Here is a 22,384-nt window from a genome sequence, read left to right as displayed (position 1 = left end):
CTTTTTTTCTTAAGATTTTATTCATTTATTCATGAGAGACAGAGACATAGGCAGAGGGAGAAGTGGGCTCCATGCAGGGAGCCCAATGCGGGACGCGATCCCAGGACTCCAGGATCACACCCTGCGCCCAAGTCAAGACACCCAACCGCTGAGCCACCCAGGAGTCCCAAAGTCTAACTACCTTAAGGTTAGCCATCTAAATTCCAACTGCAAATTTTAATTCCTTTTCATGTAAAATAATATATTCACAGGTTCTAGGGATTAGGATGTGAACATCTTGGAAGGGCCATTATCCTACTTGCCACAAATATTATCCTATTATATAGGCTGCAAATATTTTCTCCCAATCTGTAGTTTATTTTTGAATTTTAAGATGGCTTTTACAGTACCAAACTTGAAAATCTTCTATATAATTAAATCAACTGACATTTTCCTTATGGCTTCTTAAATACTTCCTTCAGGCACTTTTGCAGTTTCATATATTTATGTTTAGATTGTTACTTTTTGAGTATGGTGTGATGTGAGAACCTAACTACCTCCACCCCAAAATATAGGTCCACTTTTACCAATACCATTAAAAATGTCTTCAACTTGGGCAGCCCTGGTGGCTCAGCGGCTTAGTGCCACCTTCAGTCCAGGGCATGATCCTGGAGACTGTCCCTTGTGAGGCTCCCTGCAGGGAGCCTGCTTCTCCCTCTGCCTCTCATGAATAAATAAAATCTTAAAAAAAAAAAAAAAAAAAAGATGTCTTCAACTCATCCCATTAAGTGTCATATTCCAAAATATGGGTCATTTTAAAAGCATCTATGTAGACTTCAGACCTATGTATACAATAGTCTATGAGATATCACCTCATATTCAATTTGTCCAAAAATCATTTTCCCTTTAAGCTCCTTTCCCAATATGCCCATTCCTATTGAAGGCTCAATACTGAAGTCAGAGCCTTTCATCCCTGACTCCTCCTTTCCCCTCACTTCCTAATCTAGTCATCAATTAGAACCCTGTCAGTTATACCTATGAAACGTATTGCAACAAATCCATCTTCGCCTCTCCATCTCCACCATCAGTCTTAGTTCAGTCATTTCTCATCAGACTGGTTGTCCTATTCTTTCTAGTCCATCCTCCACATGGCTACAATTCTCTGGAGGTCAGCTGACCCACTCTTCAACAAGTGTCATAGAAGTTTGAATAAAGGAACGTACCAGATGCAACCTGGGTCCTAGACTGGGTATTGGTTTGATCAAGAACTATGAATAACAAAACCCACTAATAAATGTCCTTAGATTAAATTCCCTTTGCACACACACAAAAATTGTGAATGACATATTCAGATCACTTGAGAAACTGAGTATGGTAGGAGTATCAGATTAAATGAAAATTTACTGAAAGGAAAAGGTGGAGATCAACTTAAAAAGACATAAAGCAGTATGATCTTTTTGTTGGTTTTTTTTTAAGGGTTTTATTTATTCATGAGAGACACACACACAGAGAGAAAGAGAAAGAGGCAGAGACACAGGCAGGGGAGAAGTAGGCTCCACGCAGGAAGCCCAATCGGGACTCCAGGATCACGCCCTGGGCCCGAAGGCAAGCACCAAACCGCTGACCCACCCAGGGATCCCCAGTATGATCGCATTTTGATTTTAAAATACCAAATGTACACCATAAGGGTATAATGGACAAAGGCCACTGGACCAAGTGGGACCACTTTCTTCCTGTAGCAGAATAGTATGCATACCCGTCTGTTGTAAATGTAAATACAGTTCTGATTAAATATATGCTAAGGGAAATCCTTGGGTAGCTTAGCAGTTTAGCGCTTGCCTTTGGCCCAGGGAGTGATCCTGGAGTCTGGGATCAAGTCCCGATCAGGCTCCCTGCATGGAGCCTGCTTCTCCCTCTGTCTTGTCTCTGCCTCTCTCTCTCTTTGTGTGTGTGCCTCTCTCATGAATAAATAAAATCTTAAAAAAAAAAAAAAAATATATATATATATATATATATATATATGCTAAGGATGGTAAGGAGTCTCCTGTCATTCCTAACTGCAAAATTTTTTGTTATAGAGATTGCTCTAATTAACAGTGAAGACTGTTAACAATAAAGACTATGTATTATAACTAAGTGTATTTATTTCAGGATAGAGTAAGATTCTATTTCTTACATAAATGTTTTGTCAAAGTTTAATTACCAAACCCTTTCTTGAAATAGGATTCAATGATTCTATGACATGTAAGCATGTAACTCCATGAACATTTTAAAGTATTAAAAGATTCCATCTTATTAATCATTCTCCTAAGAAAAACAATATTACACATATAAACACAGAAAGATATGAAGTTATTTGGATGATGATCCTTGGGAACATTAACTTTAAAAATTTGCTTTTAGGGGGTGCCTGGGTGGCTCAGTCAGTTGATCATCTGCCTTTGATTGGGGTTATGGTCAAGGGTCCTGGGATCAAGCCCCACACCCAGATCCTTGCTTGGCAGGGAGCCTGCTTCTCCCTCTGCCTCTACCTGCTGCTCCCCCTGCTTATGCTCTCTCTCTGCCAAGTAAATAAACAAAATCTTTTTTTAAAATGTGCTTTTAGGGATCCCTGGGTGGTGCAGCGGTTTAGCGCCTGCCTTTGGCCCAGGGCGTGATCCTGGAGACCCGGGATCGAGTCCCACGTCGGGCTCCCGGTGCATGGAGCCTGCTTCTCCCTCTGCCTGTGTCTTTGCCTCTCTCTCTCTCTCTCTCTGTGACTATCATAAATAAAAATTTAAAAAAAATAAAAAATAAAATAAAATAAATAAAATGTGCTTTTAACTTGATGGGATGAGCACTGGGTGTTATTCTATATGTTGGCAAATTGAACACCAATAAAAAATAAACTTATTAAAAATGTGTTTTTATATCTTTTTAAAGATTTATTTTAGAAAGAGCACAGGAAGGGAGGAAAGAGGGAGGGGTAGAGGGAGAGGAGAGTTGAGTCTTAAGTAGACTTAGCACTGAGCACAGAGCACAATGCAGGGCTCACTCTCACGATCCTGAGATCTGACCTGAACTGAAACCAATAGTCAAGACACTCAACCAACTACACCACCCAGGTACCCCATAAAATTTGCTTATATTTTCCTAAAATTCTACAATACACCTTACTGCTTCTCTAAAAATAAAAGGTTTTTAAAAAGTGTATTGTCAGAGTGCCTAGCTGGCTCAGTTAGTAGAGGGTGTAACTCTTGATCTCTGGGTGATGAGTTTGAGGCCCATATTGGACATGATTACTTTTTTTTTTTTTTTTTTTTTTTTAGATTTTACTTATTTGAGAGAGAGAGAGCATAAGCAGGGAGAGTAACAGAGGGAGGGAGAAACAGTCTCCTCTCTCAGCAGGGAGCCTGACCAGTGGTGATCCCGGGATCATGACCTGAACAGAAGGCATACACCGAACAGACTGAGCCACCCAGGTACCCTGGGCATTACTATAAAAAAAAAAATGAATTATCTATGCATAATGCACATATAGGCGACAGTATTATATACATTCAGAAATTGATTTTTTTTTTTGCTACAATTTAAAAGGAAAAAAAAATGAACTCTCTAGCACTGAAATCTGTCACTTCCTGCCTAAATGGCCCAGAAAACCCACAACTTTTAAAATAAACTTCATTTGGAGACATTCCTGGATGGGTGGCTCACTCAATCACTTCTTGACTTTTGGCCCAGGTCATGATCGAGGTCATGGGATCAAGCCCCAAAGCCCCACATCAGGTTCTGCAATCAGCAGGCAGTGATACTCTCCCTTTCCCTCTACCCCTCCCCCATTTGCACACGAGTGTGTGCATGCATACTCCTAAACACATTTTTTATAAAATGTAGGAGGAAAAATAATGAACTTCACCTGGGGCACCTGGCTTTTTCAGTCAGTAGAGTATGTGACTCCTGATCTCAGGGTTTTTAGTTCAAGCCCCAGGTTGGGTATAGAGAATATTTAAAAATTTAAAAAAACAAAAAACTTTACTCCTAGAATGTAAGGTTCTTCATGATGTGGTTGACCTCTTCAAATATACTCCCTTGCTAGTGAGCCTGATGCTTAAGCATGCTCTATATTTTCTGACTTCTGTGCCTTTTGCTCAAATTGCTCTCCCCTACTTCTCATGTCATCTCCCATCTTCCTTTAATGCCCAGCTCAGACAACCTCCAGAGCCTTTGATTCGTCTTGATATGGAGTCCCCTTCCTTGGCAGCCCCATAATTTGTACCTTGTTGACAGCACCATTTTCCTAATAGTATGGCTATCAGGCTCCTCAAAAAGTTGAGGTTCTATGAGGTCAAATCCACATTCCCAATCTAGTGCTCTTTTTCAATATTCCCTCTACTCCATATATATGGTTGAGAAAAACAAAGTAATGCTGTTATTCTACCTCTTCTGTTATTCTTCTGTTCCAAAGATTTTATTTATCCCAAACCTGTCTAGAGGGTTTAGTCCAAAACTCACCACTTGCTGGCCAGAAGTGAAACTGAAGGTGTTTTCCCTCTTCCGACCTATCTGCCCCCCTGTCCCACTAAATAGTCTCAAAGACACTGCAATTCTTTTTTTCATTTTTTTAAAGTAGGTTCCATGGCCATTGTGGGATTAGAACTCACAACCCTGAGACCAAGAGTTGCATGCTCCAACCAAACCAGTCAGGTACTCCAAACACAATGCAATTCTAAATTTCTACTCGACACAGGAACATTTCACAAGTCTATGCATATCTGGGTAGTTTTATGAAAAATCCAAGTTCTATTTAAGTCTTTTTAAGCCCTCCATGGACAACAGAAACAAACCATTTAACATTTGCTCAGTTCAGCTGAATTTATGATTGGCACTAGGCTAGACTCTTATAGGATCAGTATCTTGGAATATAAATAATACATCTTGGGATACCTGGGTTGGTTCAGTGGGTTAAGTGTCTGACTCTTGATCTTATTAGGGTCATGAGTTCAAGCCCTGTATTGAGATCCATGCTGGGTGTGGAGGCTACTTAAAAAACAAAACAAAAAAACATATATTTTAAGATGTTAGGTTTATAGCTCCATCTTTGCTTTTACATCTGTGGTATGATGTTGGTCCTCTAAAATCTTTCATGCCATATTCTTGGTTAGAAATCCATTTCCAGGGACGCCTGGGTGGCTCAGTGGTTAAGCGTCTGCCTTTGGCTCAGGGTGTGATCCGAGTCCCAAGATCGAATCCCACATCGGGCTCTCTGCAGAGCCTGCTTCTCCCTCTGCCAACGTCTCTGTCTTTCTGTGTCTCTCATGAATAAATAAATAAAATCTTTAAAAAAATAAAAATAAAATCCAGTTTCTTTCTGGGAACATTGGAAGTGAAAAAAAAAGGACTCTCTATATAACTTGCCTCTTGGTTTCAGTATGCAGATGTCTATAGGTGTAAGATAACAGTCCCTCACACTGTTTTCTACAGTTTACAAAGCACTGTCAATTACTTTATCAGAGGCCCCAAAAGAACTAAGTGCCTTGTTCAAAGCTACACTGCTATAAGCTCAAATGCCAGAATTAAAACCAGACCTCTCACTACAAGTCTGTTCTTGGTTTTTCCTAAAAGATCTAAGTTCCAACTGTCATCTACAGACACATTTCGCATGTCATGCAAAAGCAAATCAATCATTCCAACACAAATTTCTCACATTATCAACCAGTATCCCTACAATATTTTGTAGGAAAATACCACTTGCCTTCTATTCTATTCCTATAGCTTAACACAGAGGTACCAACCAAATGTCCTTCCCTCAAAAGATCGTCTTCGGCCCACAGTGAGGTTAGGCCACCAACCTATATGAGCCATATGGATGAAAGAATAGTGTCCAAAGTGGAAACAAGACTGGAGGCTAGGGGTGCCTGGGTGGCTCAGTCAGTTAAGCATCTGCCTTCGACTCAGGTCATGATCCCAGAGTCCAGGGATCAAGCCCTGCATTGGGCTCCTAGTTCAGCAGTCTGCTTCTCCTTCTCCCTCTGCTCTTTCCCCTGTTCATCCTCTTTTCCCTCAAATAAAATCGTAAAGAAAAAAAAAAAAAAAAAAAAAGAAGACAAGACTGAAGGCTAGCAATCAGAACACATAAATGGTGGGAAAACCAGAAGACCAGGCAGAATGTGGTAGAGAAAAAGTGTCTGTCATGAAAAATGAGGGAAAGTAACTCAATCTCCAATGTGCAAAAAATCTATTTCACAGTACATGAATTCAAAATTCATCAGCCCATTTAATCAGCCAATATAATTATCTTGTATCCTTACAGATTATCTTATCTTTGTAATCCATACCAGCTACTGGTTTAAGTACTAGGACAACCAATAAAAATTTGTCTAGGGGTTGTTTTCTCTATATACCACACTTCTCTCTGGGTAAGGCATCACAATATTAATCCCAAAAGCACTAGGTAATTATGTTGTTACCTGTTGAACAAGAAGGATATTCTATACCTGGACATGGACAAGACTACGGAAGCAATCATCCGAAAAACTGAGCAGGGGAGGATGTTTATAAAGTTTAGAAAAAAACACATCCAATACTAGAATTTCATATTAGAAAAAAAATGTTTTTTTTTTTTTATAATACAAATTACATAAAGTAAAGGTGGACATAATTATAAGTGATCCTCAACCAGAGCATAAATGTTTAGGACTTTTAGATGCATGAAAAGAACACCCACCTCAGAAGTTCTATCTTTCTACAATCCTTATTTTGGGAGGGCACCCCAATTCAGTCCTTGGTCAGGAAAAGAGAGCTCTGTAGGCCTAGCCTTACCATCCACGTCAAACATGGGTGAGGAATACCATATTCTCCACAACTAGAGCTCCATCAGGGCAGGCTGCACCACCTCCCATGCAGTCATGGGGCAAGGCACAAGGCAGCAGTTCATACCACTGTTAATCAGGTGGGGAAGAGGGTGCAATCCTGCTTTCAGTACTTCACATTTGAAGAGTGCCTTGACAGTAAGGGGTAGCCCAAGGCCCTTCCCAGGAAAAGAAGCAGGCACAGGGGCCAGAACTCAGGCTCCATTTTGACCCAACGTTTATTGTCCTTTTACAACATGTCATTTTTGGTTTAGAAACTGCTTGTGATTAGTTTTCCAACATTAACTCAAAAGCATGTAAAATAAAATCAACCTACTCTCTATATAAACACCCAGCAACTGTGGCCCTTCGTCCTACTGCCCGGGTTGGGTAGAGGGAAGAAGGGAGGGCTTGGGTAGCACTGAGTGAAGTGCAGATGCTTTATTGTGGGGAGTGGCGGTGGTGCCTTGGTTCACACCCACACAGGTCTCCTGCACTGCCCCAAACTACAACAGAAATGGCGTAGGCCCAAGGCCCAATTCCCTGTTGGTAATTCACTCTCCGCCTCCCAAATGAAAATCGCTTTTATTTTATCTCTTTTGTTTTGTATTTTTTTTTTTTTTTTTTTTTTTTTTTTTTTTTTTTTTGCAACAGAAACCCCTGTCCAGAGTCTGACTGTAGCTGAACTGTTCAGACTGAGGAATGGAGCAGGCCATGGGCACACCCCTGGTCCCTCCTGGGCGAGCGCCCCCACCCTCAGGGAACAAGGTCCAGCCAGGCCAGCTCGCTGCATGCTGGCCACCACCACTTAGCCATACAGGTCATCGTCATTGTCTTCTGTGTATACACTGCCACCTGTGCCGCCTCCACTGCCCTGACTGGGGCCAGCTCCACCCTGGTTTCCTGAAGGGAATCTGCATGCACAAAAGCAGAGCCAAAAAAGAGAGTTAGGATAGGGCCTATGTAGGATTTTCACAACTAACCCCAGCCTCCTTAGGACTCCCACAACCTTGGCTGTACAGTTACCCAAGACAACTTAAGTATTGCCCACTATAACATGATTACCTGAAGCTGCCAAAGCCCCGACTCTGCTGAAGGGTCTGAGCAAACATCTCATACTTCCGAATGTCATTGTCACTGACAGAACGGCGGGCAAAGCGCATGGCTTCCTCAAAGTGATCTCGGCGGATCTCAGGCACTGGATCATCTTCTTCTACCTCCTATAAGGTTGGTAAACACAGACCACCAGGGCTAAAGTCCAGCTTGGATTCTTCCCCTGGCCTTCCTGTCTCTCTAAACCAACCTGAATAAGTTGCAAGGCCAATCTTCCTAAAAGTAAGTCAGTGCACTATGTTTAAAAACCTGTCAATGCATTATGGAAAAGGCCAAACTGTATGGACAAAATCACATTAGTAGTTGCCAAGGGCTTAGGGTGAAAAAAAAGGTGACTAAAGTAGCATAAGGGAACTTTCTGGGATGACAGAAATTTATCTGAACTGTGGTAATAGTTATAGAACTTAAATGCATTTGTCAAGATGCATGGAGACACTATACCTAAAAGGGTGAATTTTACTATTTGTGAATCATATCAACAAACTTAAATTTTAAAAATAAAGTTTCTAAAACAAGATAAACTAAACCACCTAAATTTTAAAAAGATAAAATAACTTTCAGTGCTTACCAAACCCGGATTACACCTTACCTAGTGGCTTCACCTCTAGTAACACATGCCCTCTTAAATCTACCCAGGTTTAAAAAAAAAAAAAAAAAAAAAAAAACTCTACCCAGGTTTTCCCCAATTCCCACAATCCTATTTCTTGAGCCAGTTATTTGAGCTGCTTATTTCCTTAGCCCTTATAGTCTCTCTTCATAAATCAGCTCAAACCCTATCTCTTCCACTAAGAAGCCACTCCAGGGAAAAATTAGAGAAGGTGACAAAACATGAGAGACTTCTAACTCTGGGAAACGAACAAGGGGTAATGGAAGGGGAGGCGGGTGGGGGGATGGGTGAGGGGACGGGCACAGAGAAGGGCACTTGACAGGATGAGCACTAGGTGTTGTATGTTGGCAAATTGAACTTCAATTTAAAAAAATTTTTTTTTTAATTTTTTTTTTAAATTTATTTATGATAGGCACACAGTGAGAGAGAGAGAGGCAGAGACACAGGCAGAGGGAGAAGCAGGCTCCATGCACCGGGAGCCCGATGTGGGATTCGATCCCGGGTCTCCAGGATCGCGCCCTGGGCCAAAGGCAGGCGCCAAACCACTGCGCCACCCAGGGATCCCTAAAAAATTTTTAATTAAAAAAAAAAGCCACTTCAATTGCTGTGACTTATGAGGTTGCTCCGTAGGAATAAGTGTTATCAATGGTTTCTAAGCTTTTATGGGAGGGAGAAGGAATGTCTCAGAACTCCTACAAAAGATAAAGTCATTCATTCATTTATTCATTTTTCATTTTTTAACATGGTGCCAAAATACACTGGAAAACATGCAAGATGATACAGATTCCCTATTTTTATGAAGCTTACATGCACACATACATTATTACATACACACACACTTTAATTACAGGAGGTCGTGGACCACCAAGCAAGAACAACAGGCCCATGGATTCTAGGTTCTAAACCTGCCCTATTTATGTGCAAAATTGTATTTTGATTTCACCTCACAGAGTCTACTGTGAGGGCTGAGCATATAGACTACCCATATCTCCTCAGCCTTTATAATTCCAGACTGAAAAGATTAACCCTCAGTATTCTTTCTCTTTGATGCCCTATCAGGGCATCTGTCAGGTATCTTTCCAAAACCCTACAGTCTTAACTCTAGAGCATGGTAGAGATTGCCCTTGGCTCCCCACAACTGGCACATATGGGGAAAAGATGTAGACTCACCATGGCAGATGGGTTGGTCTGCCTCTCCCGTTCTCGCCTAATTTCACTCTCAATGGATTCACGGATGGCCAGCTTGCAAGCACGTTGGCAAATCTCCGTCAGGTCAGCTCCAGAGAAGCCATTAGTCATTTTAGCCAGGAACTCCAAATCCACATCCTAAAGGAAGCAATTGAGCTACCTAAGACTTTTAGCCTCTCCTCCCCTGTAATACACGGATCTCTGATCCACCAAAACACTCCTAATTTCAGCTTGTGTGTCTTTCACCACTGTTTTACTCCTGATTCTGGATTTTCCTAATGCCTTCAAATCTTCCATTTTTCCTTTACAACCCTAAACCTGGAAATCCCCAATGGAATCTTTTCCAGGAACCAAACACCACACTAGGCTGAGCACTCATAGAAGTCCTCAGCACCAATGCCCTTGTACCTGCCTTGGCAACTGGGGACTTGCGCAGGTTGGCCTTAAGGATGGCAACACGTGACTTCTCATCAGGAAGTGGAATATAGATGAGCTGATCAAGGCGACCAGGTCGCAGGATGGCAGGATCAATGATGTCAGGCCGATTGGTAGCGCCAATAATAAACACATTCTTTTTTGTAGACATGCCATCCATTTCTGTCAGGATCTGGTTGATGACTCGGTCTGCAGCCCCACCACCATCTCCAATGTTACCACCACGGGCCTTGGCAATTGAATCCAGCTCATCAAAGAACAGTACACAGGGGGCAGCTTGGCGGGCCTATGGAAGGGACACATGGACTCAAGTATTAACACAACTGGGTCTCTCAGACCTGAGAAGGAAAGGAAATTAAAGTGACCTTCACTGCTCCAGCTGAGCTGCCAGAACAAGATGGTTTCAATCTCCCAAAGAAACAGCTAGCTACCTTGCTGCCAAGCAAGGGAACAGATAGCTCAGCTGCTTGTAGCTCACCTTGTCAAAGATTTCCCTGACATTGGCTTCAGACTCCCCAAACCACATGGTGAGCAGCTCAGGACCCTTGATAGAAATGAAGTTGGCCTGGCACTCATTAGCAATGGCTTTGGCCAGCAAGGTTTTCCCACAGCCAGGGGGTCCATAGAAGAGTACTCCTTTGGAGGGTGTCATGCCAAACTTGAGGAATTTGTCTGGGTGCTCCACAGGATACTAGGAAGAAAAGGAAAGAGGGTTCAGCATACCCCCATAGTTTGAAACAAACCTAACAAAACAGCAGTATCCCGTCTAATCACCCCATGGTATAAGATAAGGAGACACTAAGGAGTGTCTCCAAATTGAGAATAGCAGGTTCATGAAGTATGCTCTCACAATTCTTGCACTGAACTGCCAACACCCCCAGCCACCTACAATGTACTGAGGCAGTGACTCACTCTGGACCAAGTTATCCTACCTGGACCAGCTCCTGAAGCTCACGTTTGACATCCTCCAGGCCCCCGATATCCTCCCAGGTCACCTGTGGTACCTCCACCACTGTTTCCCGCAGTGCTGACGGATTGCTCTGGCTCAGGGCCCACTAAAAAGAAAAACTGGGGATGAGACTTGCCAAGGGAAAGGTCAAAATGCATGTCTGTGTATGTGAGATGGGGGTGCAGTCCTTACCCGGAAGTCATCCATAGTAACTGCCAGAGAGTTCATGACTTCAGCATCTATGGTCTCATCCTCTAAATCAATGAGGTCCATCTTCTTACGGATAGCTTGAAGAGCAGCCTCCGAGCACAGGGCTGCTAGGTCAGCACCCACATGCCCATGAGTCTCATTGGCCACCTGCAAGGAGAAGATCTACTTACTACTCTGTCTCTAAGACCTAGCTGCCTTAGGAGGCTCAGAGACTAGAATCCTGCCCCCTTCACCTGACCACATACTAGGAGTTCTTTCACTGGCTGGATTTTAAGTAGTGAGGCCTAGACTTAGGGCCTGGAAATAAAGCTGACCCCGAAGTTTACTCTAACATGATATCAACTCCAGTTTCCTGGATTCAATCTCAGATCACTTCCTTTCCCCTGCCCAAGAATCAAAATCAGTCTCTTTACATCTTAAGCTTGTGTCCCTAGCTAGTTCCCTTTAACTGCCTGGAAATAGATATCCTAACTCAGGGCCATCTCTCATCATCACTCCACCTGTTCCAGGTCCACATCATCTGCCAGCTTCATGTTCTTGGTATGAATCTGAAGAATTTCCAAGCGTCCTGTAGCATCAGGGATTCCAATATCTACCTCCCTGTCAAAGCGACCTGCAGAACAGGGTGTGAACATAGACAGGGCTCATTTCTGGGCTACAGGAAAGAAGGGACAGGTCTCACATGACCAATCATCCCTGTCTGTCCAGGACTCTCCTGGTGTTAGCACTGAAAGTTCCATGTTCTAGAAAACCCCTCAGTTTCAGACAAACCAGGATGGTTTGTCACTCTAGATAGGACACGAGATAAGGGAAAGGACCCTTGGGCCTTATCACTGCAAGGAGCTTCAAGAAATCCTCAGATTAGGACTCAGATGAAGAACAGAATCTCTTAAAAGAGATTAAGCTTAGTAGAGCTATAGACTCCCTATGAGCAAGAACAGGGTCGGAAGAAATTTGAGGTCCTTACCAAATCGCCGAAGGGCTGGGTCAATGCTATTGGGTCTGTTGGTTGCTGCCATGACAATCACATGTGCTCTCTGCTTTAGGCCATCCATAAGGGTCAACAACTGTGATACAATACGCCTTTCCACTTCCCCATGGGTCTGTCAGGACAGGATGTCTGGTCAGAAGTGAAGTGAGGACCTTTTAACCCCCACTATCCCCTTGGGCAAGTTCCTACTTTCTCTCTTTTGGGAGCGATGGCATCTAGCTCATCAATGAAGATGATAGCCGGAGCATTCTTCTCAGCCTCCTCAAAGGCTTTACGAAGGTTGCTCTCAGACTCACCAGCCAGCTTGCTCATGATCTCAGGACCTGAAAGGATACAGAATAGAAACAATGACAAAAATACATCCTTCCCTCAATCCCAAGAGAAATCAGATCTGGCTGGTCCAGAAACAGGTGCTATGTGAACATGTGGTAACCTCTGCCTACTTTCTCACAGACTCCCCCAGATACTATCCCAGGATAGGCACCAAACTAGGCTGGAGGGAAACCACAAGGGAACTCACACCTATCTCAGTCAAGCTCTAAATGTCAAGATGCCAGCACTTGACCCTGGACCCTCAGGCCAAGGCAAGAGAACCAGCACACCAGATGGACCTCTATCATTTTCAAAGAGGCAGCTAATGTCAATCTTCCCCCAAACCCTCTCAAATAAACTAGCAGACAAAATTTTTGAGTTCTCATTCTAACTTGCTACCCCTAAATGTCTTCAGCCTTTCTCTCTCAAGGGAGGATAGATCAGGGACACCAGAGTACAATACCTTCCCCTTATTGCTTATCTGTCCATAATGTAACCCAGCAGAAGAAAGATGATGAAATATACATGAGAGTATGTATGCAAATAAATGTGTCCATGAGTTCTCCAGCTTGTGAGACTGGATCATGCTCAGCTCAGTGTAAGATCCAGCCAAATACAAGGTGAACCAATTCTCCTACCATTGATTAAGAAGAAGAAGGCTCCAGTCTCATTTGCTACAGCTCGGGCAATTAGGGTCTTCCCAGTTCCAGGAGGTCCATAGAGCAAGATTCCCCGAGGAGGCTAAGGACCAGTACAGAGAGTGATTAGGTTCAGACTCCTACCTTTTCCCAACCCCACCCACTCTAAAATGGTTTGAATGTGGCTCTATCTAGAGAGAGTGAGAATCAGTTTTGAGCCCTCAGCATAAACTACTAAGAAAGTTTACTTCAGGCCATACTCACTCCTCTTATTAGCAGAGAAAATACAGTCAGAAAACTGACTTTTATTTTATTTTATTTCATTTTTCTAAGATTTTATTTATTTACTCATGAGAAGTATATATAGAGAGAGGCAGAGACACAGGCAGAGGGAGAAAGAAGCAGGCTCCATGCAGGGAGCCCAATGTGGGACTCGATCCTGGAACTGCGGGATCATGCCCTGGGCCTAAGGCATACGCTAAACTGCTGAGCCACCCAGGGATCCCTAGAAAACTGACATTTATGATTATACCTTGGCATAGGAGACTAAGAGCACAGAAACCACCCTAAGAAACTCTAGTATGGCTAAGTCTGAAGATCCTGGGACTACAAAAAAGCAAGAGGCCAATAGGCCAAGGTTTTGACTTTGGACAGACAAGGGCCAGGACTAGTTTTTAGCTATCTAAGGAAAAGTATTGCCAGAGGCTCACTCATTCCAATAATCACAACCCTCTAGGATTTATTATATTTGAATGCTTTTCCTTACCACCAACAACCACAAGTTTTTCTCTTTGAAGCTGTCTTTTTTATGGCCTATCCATAGGCTGCACATGGGAAATGCCCATATAGAAGATAAAATTATTTGTATGGTACATACTAGAGAAAAGTGTAATTTCATCTTCACTGTGCCCATGATATGGAACAGTTAGGAAGTCACATTGTAGGTCTGCAGTTCTCACATGTTTTGGATTCAGGACCCTTCACACACTGCAAATTTCCTTTAACTTCTCTTGGATGACACTGTTACATACAGGTAGGCAACTATGATGAGATTTGTTTTTATAGGGTCCGTGAGATAAAAATGGTTTTTACATTTTTAAATGACCATAATATAAAAAATAATGCAACAAGAGTTGACCCGAGTCTTTGTTAATTACCAGCCTACATTATGTCCCAGGATACTCACCTTAACACCAATCGCCTTAAAGAGAGCAGGATGTCTGAGGGGTAGCTCCACCATCTCCTTTATCTGAGCCAGCTGTTTCCTGCAGCCACCAATATCATCATAGCCTACTTCATTCAAGGACTCTTCCTCATCCTGAATACAGAGAAGACAAAGAAAAAAAAAAAGACAGGAACATTATTATTACTAGCAAAAGTTGAGTTTCGCCAAATCCTTCTACAATCTGGTATAGAGAAACCTATTTTACGAGAGGATTCTCCTCTAAGGGGGATCCTGACTCAAAGAACAATTCTAAAAATCCCAAAGCAAAGATTTGCAGCATAGTCTTTCCCTTTTACACTGCCCTTAGTATTACTGGAAAGAACCACCCTAAGACCTAAAGCTAGAAACTCTGGGAAACAGACAGAGGTCTGGATGCCATCATCAATGTCACTTCTACAAAAATTATTCCAACCACTTAGATCTTTTGAGTTCAATCTGGATTTTAAAAATTACTGGTATCGGGGATCCCTGGGTGGCGCAGCGGTTTGGCGCCTGCCTTTGGCCCAGGGCGCGATCCTGGAGACCCGGGATCGAATCCCACATCAGGCTCCCGGCGCATGGAGCCTGCTTCTCCCTCTGCCTGTGTCTCTGCCTCTCTCTCTTTCTCTCTGTATGACTATCATAAATAAATAAAATTTAAAAAAAAAAATAAAAAAATAAAAAAATAAATAAAAATTACTGGTATCATATACTTCTAAGAAACACACAGGCCCAGAAATGAATAGTTGAAAGATTTTCACCACCTCTGGAAAAAAGCTTAGTTCCAAAGAGCACTCAGTTTTATTTTTAATAGAGGAAGACAAAGATGGGTGGGGGCAGGGACAGGGGGAGCAGGCTACAGAGCGAAAGGGAGAGAATCTTAAGCAGGCTCCAGGCCTAGTATGGAGCCCAAAACAGGGCTCAACCTCACAACCCTGAGATTATGACCGGAGTTGAAATCAAGAGTCAGATGCTTAACCAACTGAGCCACCCAGGTGCCCCCAAAGAGCACTCACAGTTAGTAGTTACCATATGACCGCCCCACTTTGTAATCATGAAATTGGGTACTGGGATAAAGGAGAGAACTCACCTCTCGTTTGATAGGCTCCCCTTCACAGTGGATCACTGTGTCTGGGGCAACGATGCAGTAAGGACTGGGATCGGTCTCCACTACTTTGAACTCTACAGCACGCATTCCACCCCGGACAAGGAAAATGTCTCCTGTGAGAGTAATTAGCACAAGTGCAGTCAGAGATGTGGAATACCAGAGCAAGTGAGAGTTCCTCACCAGAACCTGTTGTCTAAAATGCCAAGTTCACTAGATACCGCCCCTTTCCCCTTCCCACCTCTACCTTATTAAGCATCAGGCAAGAGGAGAAAGCTAAACTGTGAAGTGTCCCTCTGCCATTCAAGAGGACACTGAACAAAAAATCTTATGGGCTATAGGTAACCCAGCTTTCACAACAACCACAGATGGTCAGACTGTGCTAAATATTAAATACACTTTGAACTGTGACACAGCCAAAAAGTGCCCAAGTCCTCCTTCTGGGACAAAGGAGAAGAGAGCTTACTCTACTGAAGCAGGGAGTGATAGTAGGGAAATGGAGGAGTGGGAAGGAGGAGGAAGGAAGGAGAGTTCACATGAGCGTGTATGCAGAATGTGTGTGTAAGCACACATATGAGAATGAGATAAAGACATTCCAAGACTTACTCCCAGGTATCCCTACAAACAACTATCCTTAAGCTGTCTTTAGAATTATCTCTCACCTTTCCGGATGGGTCGATAAGCTTCCAGGAAGTATGGCTTAAGGTATACCTCGAAGAGATTGCCAGTGATGCCTTCCACCGTGTCATCGATGGGTAGCACGTGGATACGTTTGCCGTACTTCACATCAGGACACGGCTGGATGCTGAGGATGACAAGCAGACTCCACATTACCAACCACACTGTAGCCTCAAACACTGGGCGTCTGAAAGTGCCTGGCACAGAGAGCTGACGGCAAGTAAAAGAAAAAAGGTAGGGATGGCTTTAGGTGAAGAGAGGAAGGAGGGTAGAGTGGGAGTGAGGACAAAAGAGCAGCCAAGCAGAACTAAGACCAAGTCATACTTGGGGGAAGGGCAGTAGTAGGAGCCATTAGAAGAAGCTACTGGGGCTGCTCACTCCCTAGCAGTGAGCCAAAAGGAAGACCCACACATGTAAAGCCCCCAAAATGAAGAAACAGGAGCAAGAATCTTCAGTGAGAGATATCCAAAGATTGGCTAATTTGGCTAATATCAGTAACCCAAAATTACGGAGGCCATAGTGGGACAAGCATCAGGATCAAAAAAATAAAACTGAAAAAAAAAAAAGTCATCTCAGCCAGGTGGTCAGAGAAACTTGACGTGATTAAGCACCTCCAGAAGGCTACATGAAATCTAGAATCCATTAAAAATAATCAGAAGTCTGAGATGTTCCTGGCCAGTCTCAGATGTTCCTGACAGGGGGTTGGATAGCTGTGGCTAGTGATGACTCCAAGATGGGAAGGCCTCTTGCCTAAAGTTAAGTTTAAAATCTCTCAGATTGGGGATCCCTAGGTGTCCCAGTGATTAAGCGCCTGCCTTCTGCCTGGGGCAGGATCCTGGAGTCCCAGCATTGAGCCCCACATTGAGCTCCCTGCATGGAGCCTGTTTCTCCCTCTGCCTGTGTCTGTGCCTCTCTCTCTGTCTCTCATGAATAAAATCTTAAAAAAAAAAAAAAAAATCACTCAGATTGAAGCTGAAGCTATTCAGGGTCTGACTCGAACTATGCTTCTATTCTATATTAACTTTGATCCATAAAAAAACCCTACTCGGAAATTCACCTTCTATGCCCACACTCCCACCTCATTCTGGTCCCAACACAAGCCACTATTTCAACATAACAGTGAGATTGTTTCACAGACAAACACTCTCAAATGGTATCCTAAACCAGCGTCCAGCATGTTATAAATCATACCGCTGGCAAAAAAATAAGTAAAGGTATCACAGAAGTCACAGAAATGCAACTTGTCCCAAGGGTCATGCAGAAGTAAATTCTGAAGTCCCAGGGAGGCAGAATCAAAACCTAAAGATAGCCCTGCTATATTAAGTCTTCCCATGGCTAGAAGGATTCTGCTACGGGTAGCTGCCAAGAACTTCATTAGTCCTGTCTATAATTCAGGCTGTCTCTGGCCTCCCATCCCTGAGGGGCTAAGAACCCCACACACACCTGATTACATCCCCTAGGTGTACGCGAAGGTTATTCCGAACAACTCTATTCATTCGAATCTTCTCATCGGAACATGTGTCATCAGAAAGCACAATGCACACAGCTTCCCGCCTCTTCTTTCCTTTCAGCAATACTGTGTCACCTCGGAACAACTGCAGTTCATCCATCTTGGGCTGAGAAAAGAAGGTTAAGGCCTTTGGGTCACTGGGCCAAGGGGTAGGCAGCAGCCCTGGAGGCTGGAATTCCCAGTAAACCCCACTCTATCTGTGGTCACTGCAAAAAAAAAAAATGAGGAAAGAAACCTGGGAAAAGCCCTCAGGTTAAGTGCAATAAGGAAAGACTGAACCTTTGACCCAACTTACCTGGGACAAGGACACCACACTGTTGTCCTCATTGATGGCTTCATCGACAATTAACCGATTGGGACGATTCTTCTGTTTAAGAATGGCTGTTGATAAGTCATCACCTTTTGAACTAAAAAGAGAAAATGAATTTAGTCCCAATACATACTCCAGTCCCAGGGGCCCCACCAGTCTTTAAAATTCACACTTACGAAAGAAATAGTGGATATATGAAGCTGTCCCTATGCCAGAGAGGTCAGATAAAGGATATTCAGCCACAGTCACGAAGAGTAACATTTAGCACATACAATTCCCATTCCAGCATCTCTTAGTATTCTGAGCACTGGTATCCTAGCTGTTAAGGCCCCAAGTGATCTTGCCCCAGAGTCAGGAAACTATGGCCTGAGAAGACTAAATAGAGGTAGAGGCTGAGTAGGACACCCAGGTGGCTCAGGGGTTGAGCGTCTGCCTTCAGCTCAAGTCATGGTCCTGGGGTCCTGGGATCAGGGTTCTGGGATCGAGTCCTGCATCGGGCTCCCCACCGGGAGCCTGCTTCTCCCTCTGCCTGTGTCTCTGCCTCTCTCTGTGCCCCTCATGAATAAATAAAAAAAAATTTTTTTAAAGCAGAGACTAAGTAACAATTAGAGAAATGACAATAATCTTAGTATGAAAGAAACAGTGATTAGGAGAAGGGGCTAATGCAGTCAGACCTGCTGGGTCTGAATCCCAACCCTGCCACTGTTTGTCATCTTGGGCAAGTTACTTAACCTCTCTGGATGGTGATGTCCTCATCTGAAAAGAAGCAAATACAGTAGTACCTATCTTAGAGAATTATTTTAAGTGAGATAATGAATGCAACAATGCCTGGCACATGGTATTAATGGTCACAATGATTACCGCTGCAGAAGAAAGCATAAACTCTTCTTTGCTAACCTTCTTGGAGAATGAAGTGAGCAAGACAACTTCCTGTAGGACTCAGGGAGGCCCCAAGTCCCACCAAGCCTGAGGACAATGAAGTAGAATCATTAGCACTACCATCCTTACTGGCTAAACCTGCTAAATTCCAGAGCATTCTATATACCACAGAAATGCCAAGCACAAAGACTATGACATTTGGGGAAAACTAAACTAATAGATCTGAAACCTTCAGAAAGAGGCCCAAGCTCAAAAAGAGCTTGACAAATCTCTGCAAAGACATACAATTCCACAATATTGGTTCAGAAAGTCAAAACCTAGAAATGCTGAGACATGGAGCAAATCCAAACCCCTCACCCAGACCAAAGCTGAGTCCAAGCTCAGTTTAAACCCTCTAAATAGTTTCAATAATTTCTTAGAAGATCATTCACCTGACACCAACTTCTTACCTAACTTCTCTCCAACCTTCAGTAACTAGACTCAGTGGGCTCTCCCTTTGAAAAGCTACTTCCGGGATCCCTGGGTGGTTCAGCAGTAGCGCCTCCCTTTGGCCCAGGGTGTGATCCTGGAGTCCCGGGATCAAGTCCCACATCAGGCTCCTGCATGGTGCCTGCTTCTCCCTCTGCCTGTGTCTCTGCCTCTTTTTTTCTCTTTCTATCTCTAATGAATGAATAAATAAATAAAATCTTTAAAAAAAAAAAAAAAACTACTTCCTTTTACTAAGGCTCGGGAAAACCTGAACATTAACAAACAGGGAGGCCAAATAACAGAGGAAATGAAGAAATAAAAAAGAATATTTTCCATTAACTATTCCTTCACTTAACAGATTAGCAAGTATACATTACAGGCCAGGCACCATCCTATAATCTGGAAATACATCAATCAACAAACAAGAAAAAAAAATATATCTTCACAAGTTACAAGAAAAAAAGATGCCTATACTCCAGAATACTAGCTAGGAAGTTGTGGTGTTTCTCCATCTTTTGGTCTTGATCTACCCAACAAAAGTATAAATTCCATTCATCTAACAAAGTTGTAAGCTTTCTGCTGATCCTCTCACAAAGGCTGCGTCTTTAATCATCACCTTAAAACTAATTTCAAAGAGTAGAGTTTCCTCAGCTTAAACTTGCCTCCTCAACCTAAAAAGTGTAGCATTCCGGTCACAATGTTCCATCACAGGCAGACTCCTCCAGTGTTTATCAACACTCTGGAGAATAAGCATAGTCAATGTGGCAGCTGAAGGCAATTTAAAGCCATCAACTCTCCCTTTCTCTCACACATCAAAATACCCTCCAAGGACTACGCACCCTCCTGTTTAATCTATAGGATTAGGGCTAGAGAAAAATAAAATGCCAGCATAGTTTGTATTTTAACCCCAAAGCTGCATTCTAGAAAAACTTCCTGACTGCTTACCATTCCTGACCCTGGCAATGGAGATGAGTAGTATGCTCTTCCCTTAAAGCAAAGACCTTTACTTCCAAATCTATCTACTAAGATCAAAGGAAGTAACCTCTAAAAGAGAGCTTCAGCCTGATCGTGGGCCAACAGCAGTCCTGGAGGCTCTTTGGGGACATCCCCATTGTCTTCTGCATGAGTCAGGCCCTTTCCAGAACTCCAATGGGCCACAGGGGACTTGGAGGGAGTTCAGGTAAGAGTCATCAAGATGACCTAGAGGTTAGAAACCATCTATGATGCCAGGTTCCAAGAATTTTGAATTTTTATTTTTAGACCTAAGAGAGTAAGTATTAGTAAATAGTGGTCCTTTTAAATAGACACCCAGGTAATACTTCAATCTCCTTTTAGAAACTTGGAAAAAAAAAAAAAGGGAACACACCTCAAAAAACTAAATTTTCTTCAAGTCAGGAAAGTGATTTGCATAGAAGAGTTTCCACAGGATGGCTGTCTTTTTTTTTTTTTTTTCCTCAGTAGCTAAAGCTCTTGATTCTAAATTTAATGGGCAGGATGGGCAGAGGTGGTAGGATTTTATCTGATGCTTTCCTGAGGGGTGGAGAACCCAAGATTTCTCAACACAGCATTTTGGGGAAAAGAGCGTGTGTGTTCAAAGAGTCAGGGCTACTCTAACCTTCTCAGCACAAAGGCTGAAACTGAGAAAGCCCTGCAAATTACCAACTGAGATTCGAACTTTACCAAAAGCCCAAACAGTAAAGTTCCTACTCTCCGCCCCCATTTCATAATATTAAGAAAAACTGACCAAAGCTTTCTCATGTGAAGAACAACAAACCTACGAAGGAGGCCAAAAACGAAACGCAGGGCCCGCCCTCTCCCTAACAGCCCCTCACTGCTCAGGTCGTGAAGATGTCAACCAAGGGCCAGGCCGACCCAGCTCCAAAAAGGCCGTCGTGAACTTCCCCGAGCTCGCCGAGTCTTCCCCGCTCCGGCCTCCGCCTGGCTCCCGGCTCCTAAGGCCTTCACGTGGCCAAAAGTCCACGCCCACTGGGCCCAGTTCGGGCGTCGGGCCCGCAGGGCCTGCTCTCTCCGGGGACCAAAGGCCTTCAACGGATAGTAGACCTGATCGCAGGTGGGCGCCCTAAGGCCCCGGGGCTCCGCGCTGGCAATGTGGGCCCGCAGACCTCACAAGAACCGGAGAGTGGTTCCCAGGGAGCCAATCAGACCGCCCGGGCCTGCATGACACAGCACGATCTGGCCCAGGCCCCGACCCAGGCCCAACGCAAGCCCGGCCTAGGGGGCGCGCGGGTGCGCAGCCAGGCCCAGACCGGACCGCGGCCCCTCATCCCCCCGCTTCTCCCCTCTCTCCCTCCTTCCTTGTCTCCACCTCTCAGACGCGCCCACGGCCAGGCTCGGCCGGGCCTACCCAGCTCGGCGAGTCCCCAGGTGCGCGCACCCGCAGCGGGCGGGCGGGCGCGCGCACACACTCACTCAGCTCCAGAGGCCATGGCGCGCGCCTCTCCCGGCCGGCGGCTGTGGCGGCCCGCGGGTAACGGCTACGAGGGGTGGCAGGCGACCCACTGGGCCGGGGCTCGGCTCTCCCTGGCAGGGGGGCGAGCAGCGGCGACAAACCCGCAGGCGGCCTCCTTCTCGCCTCCTCCTAGAGGCACCGGGGCGGTGGGCGGGCGGTATACACTGGCTCCTAATTCGGGAGGGGGCAGCGGCAGCGACGACTCAAACGACGGCTGCAGACGCTGCGCTGAGACTGAACCGAGAAGAGCCGAATCATCGGAAGGAGAGGTGCTTTCACCTCAGCCAATCAGCGCCTGCCCTGGGGACTCCCGCCCGCCTCTCCGCGCCTCTCCCCAGCAACCCGCGGACCAGAGCCAATCAGGAAATTCGCCTGCGGCCTGGCTCCCGCCTCAGGGATGCAACACGCCTAGTAACGCCACGTCAATTGGTCGCAGCGCTACGCTTCCTCGACGGATTGGGATTCGCGACCAATCAACGAAAAGGATAGAGCCAGAGCGACTGGCGAAAGA

General features: G+C 44.3%; 1 protein-coding gene across 2 annotated transcripts; it reads right to left on the bottom strand.

Annotated features, from left to right (window-relative positions):
- Positions 1-7,027: 7,027 nt before the first annotated feature.
- LOC121494933 (valosin containing protein) lies at positions 7,028-22,134 on the bottom strand. 2 transcript variants are annotated; one of them, XM_041762056.1, is made up of 17 exons: positions 21,834-22,134; positions 18,042-18,153; positions 17,680-17,852; positions 16,221-16,363; positions 15,544-15,674; positions 14,436-14,567; positions 13,250-13,352; positions 12,489-12,622; positions 12,276-12,411; positions 11,809-11,921; positions 11,291-11,455; positions 11,082-11,204; positions 10,628-10,840; positions 10,127-10,435; positions 9,697-9,852; positions 7,872-8,026; positions 7,028-7,720 (listed from the first exon to the last, which is right to left on the bottom strand). In XM_041762056.1, exons 1-17 carry the CDS (start codon positions 21,848-21,850, stop codon positions 7,615-7,617), a joined length of 2,421 nt encoding a protein of 806 aa, XP_041617990.1. In that variant the 5' UTR covers positions 21,851-22,134; the 3' UTR covers positions 7,028-7,614. The 2 variants fall into 2 exon arrangements, with proteins under 2 accessions (XP_041617990.1, XP_041617991.1); XM_041762057.1 differs by lacking the exon at positions 21,834-22,134 and having other exon boundaries at positions 17,680-17,952; positions 18,042-18,139.
- Between the last annotated feature and the right edge of the window lie 250 nt (positions 22,135-22,384).

This window comes from Vulpes lagopus, chromosome 7, assembly GCF_018345385.1.
Source record: "Vulpes lagopus strain Blue_001 chromosome 7, ASM1834538v1, whole genome shotgun sequence".
In the NCBI taxonomy this organism is placed as follows: Eukaryota; Metazoa; Chordata; class Mammalia; order Carnivora; family Canidae; genus Vulpes; species Vulpes lagopus.
Note: the sequence above shows the minus strand (reverse complement) of the source record. Positions and strands in the feature narration are given on the sequence as shown.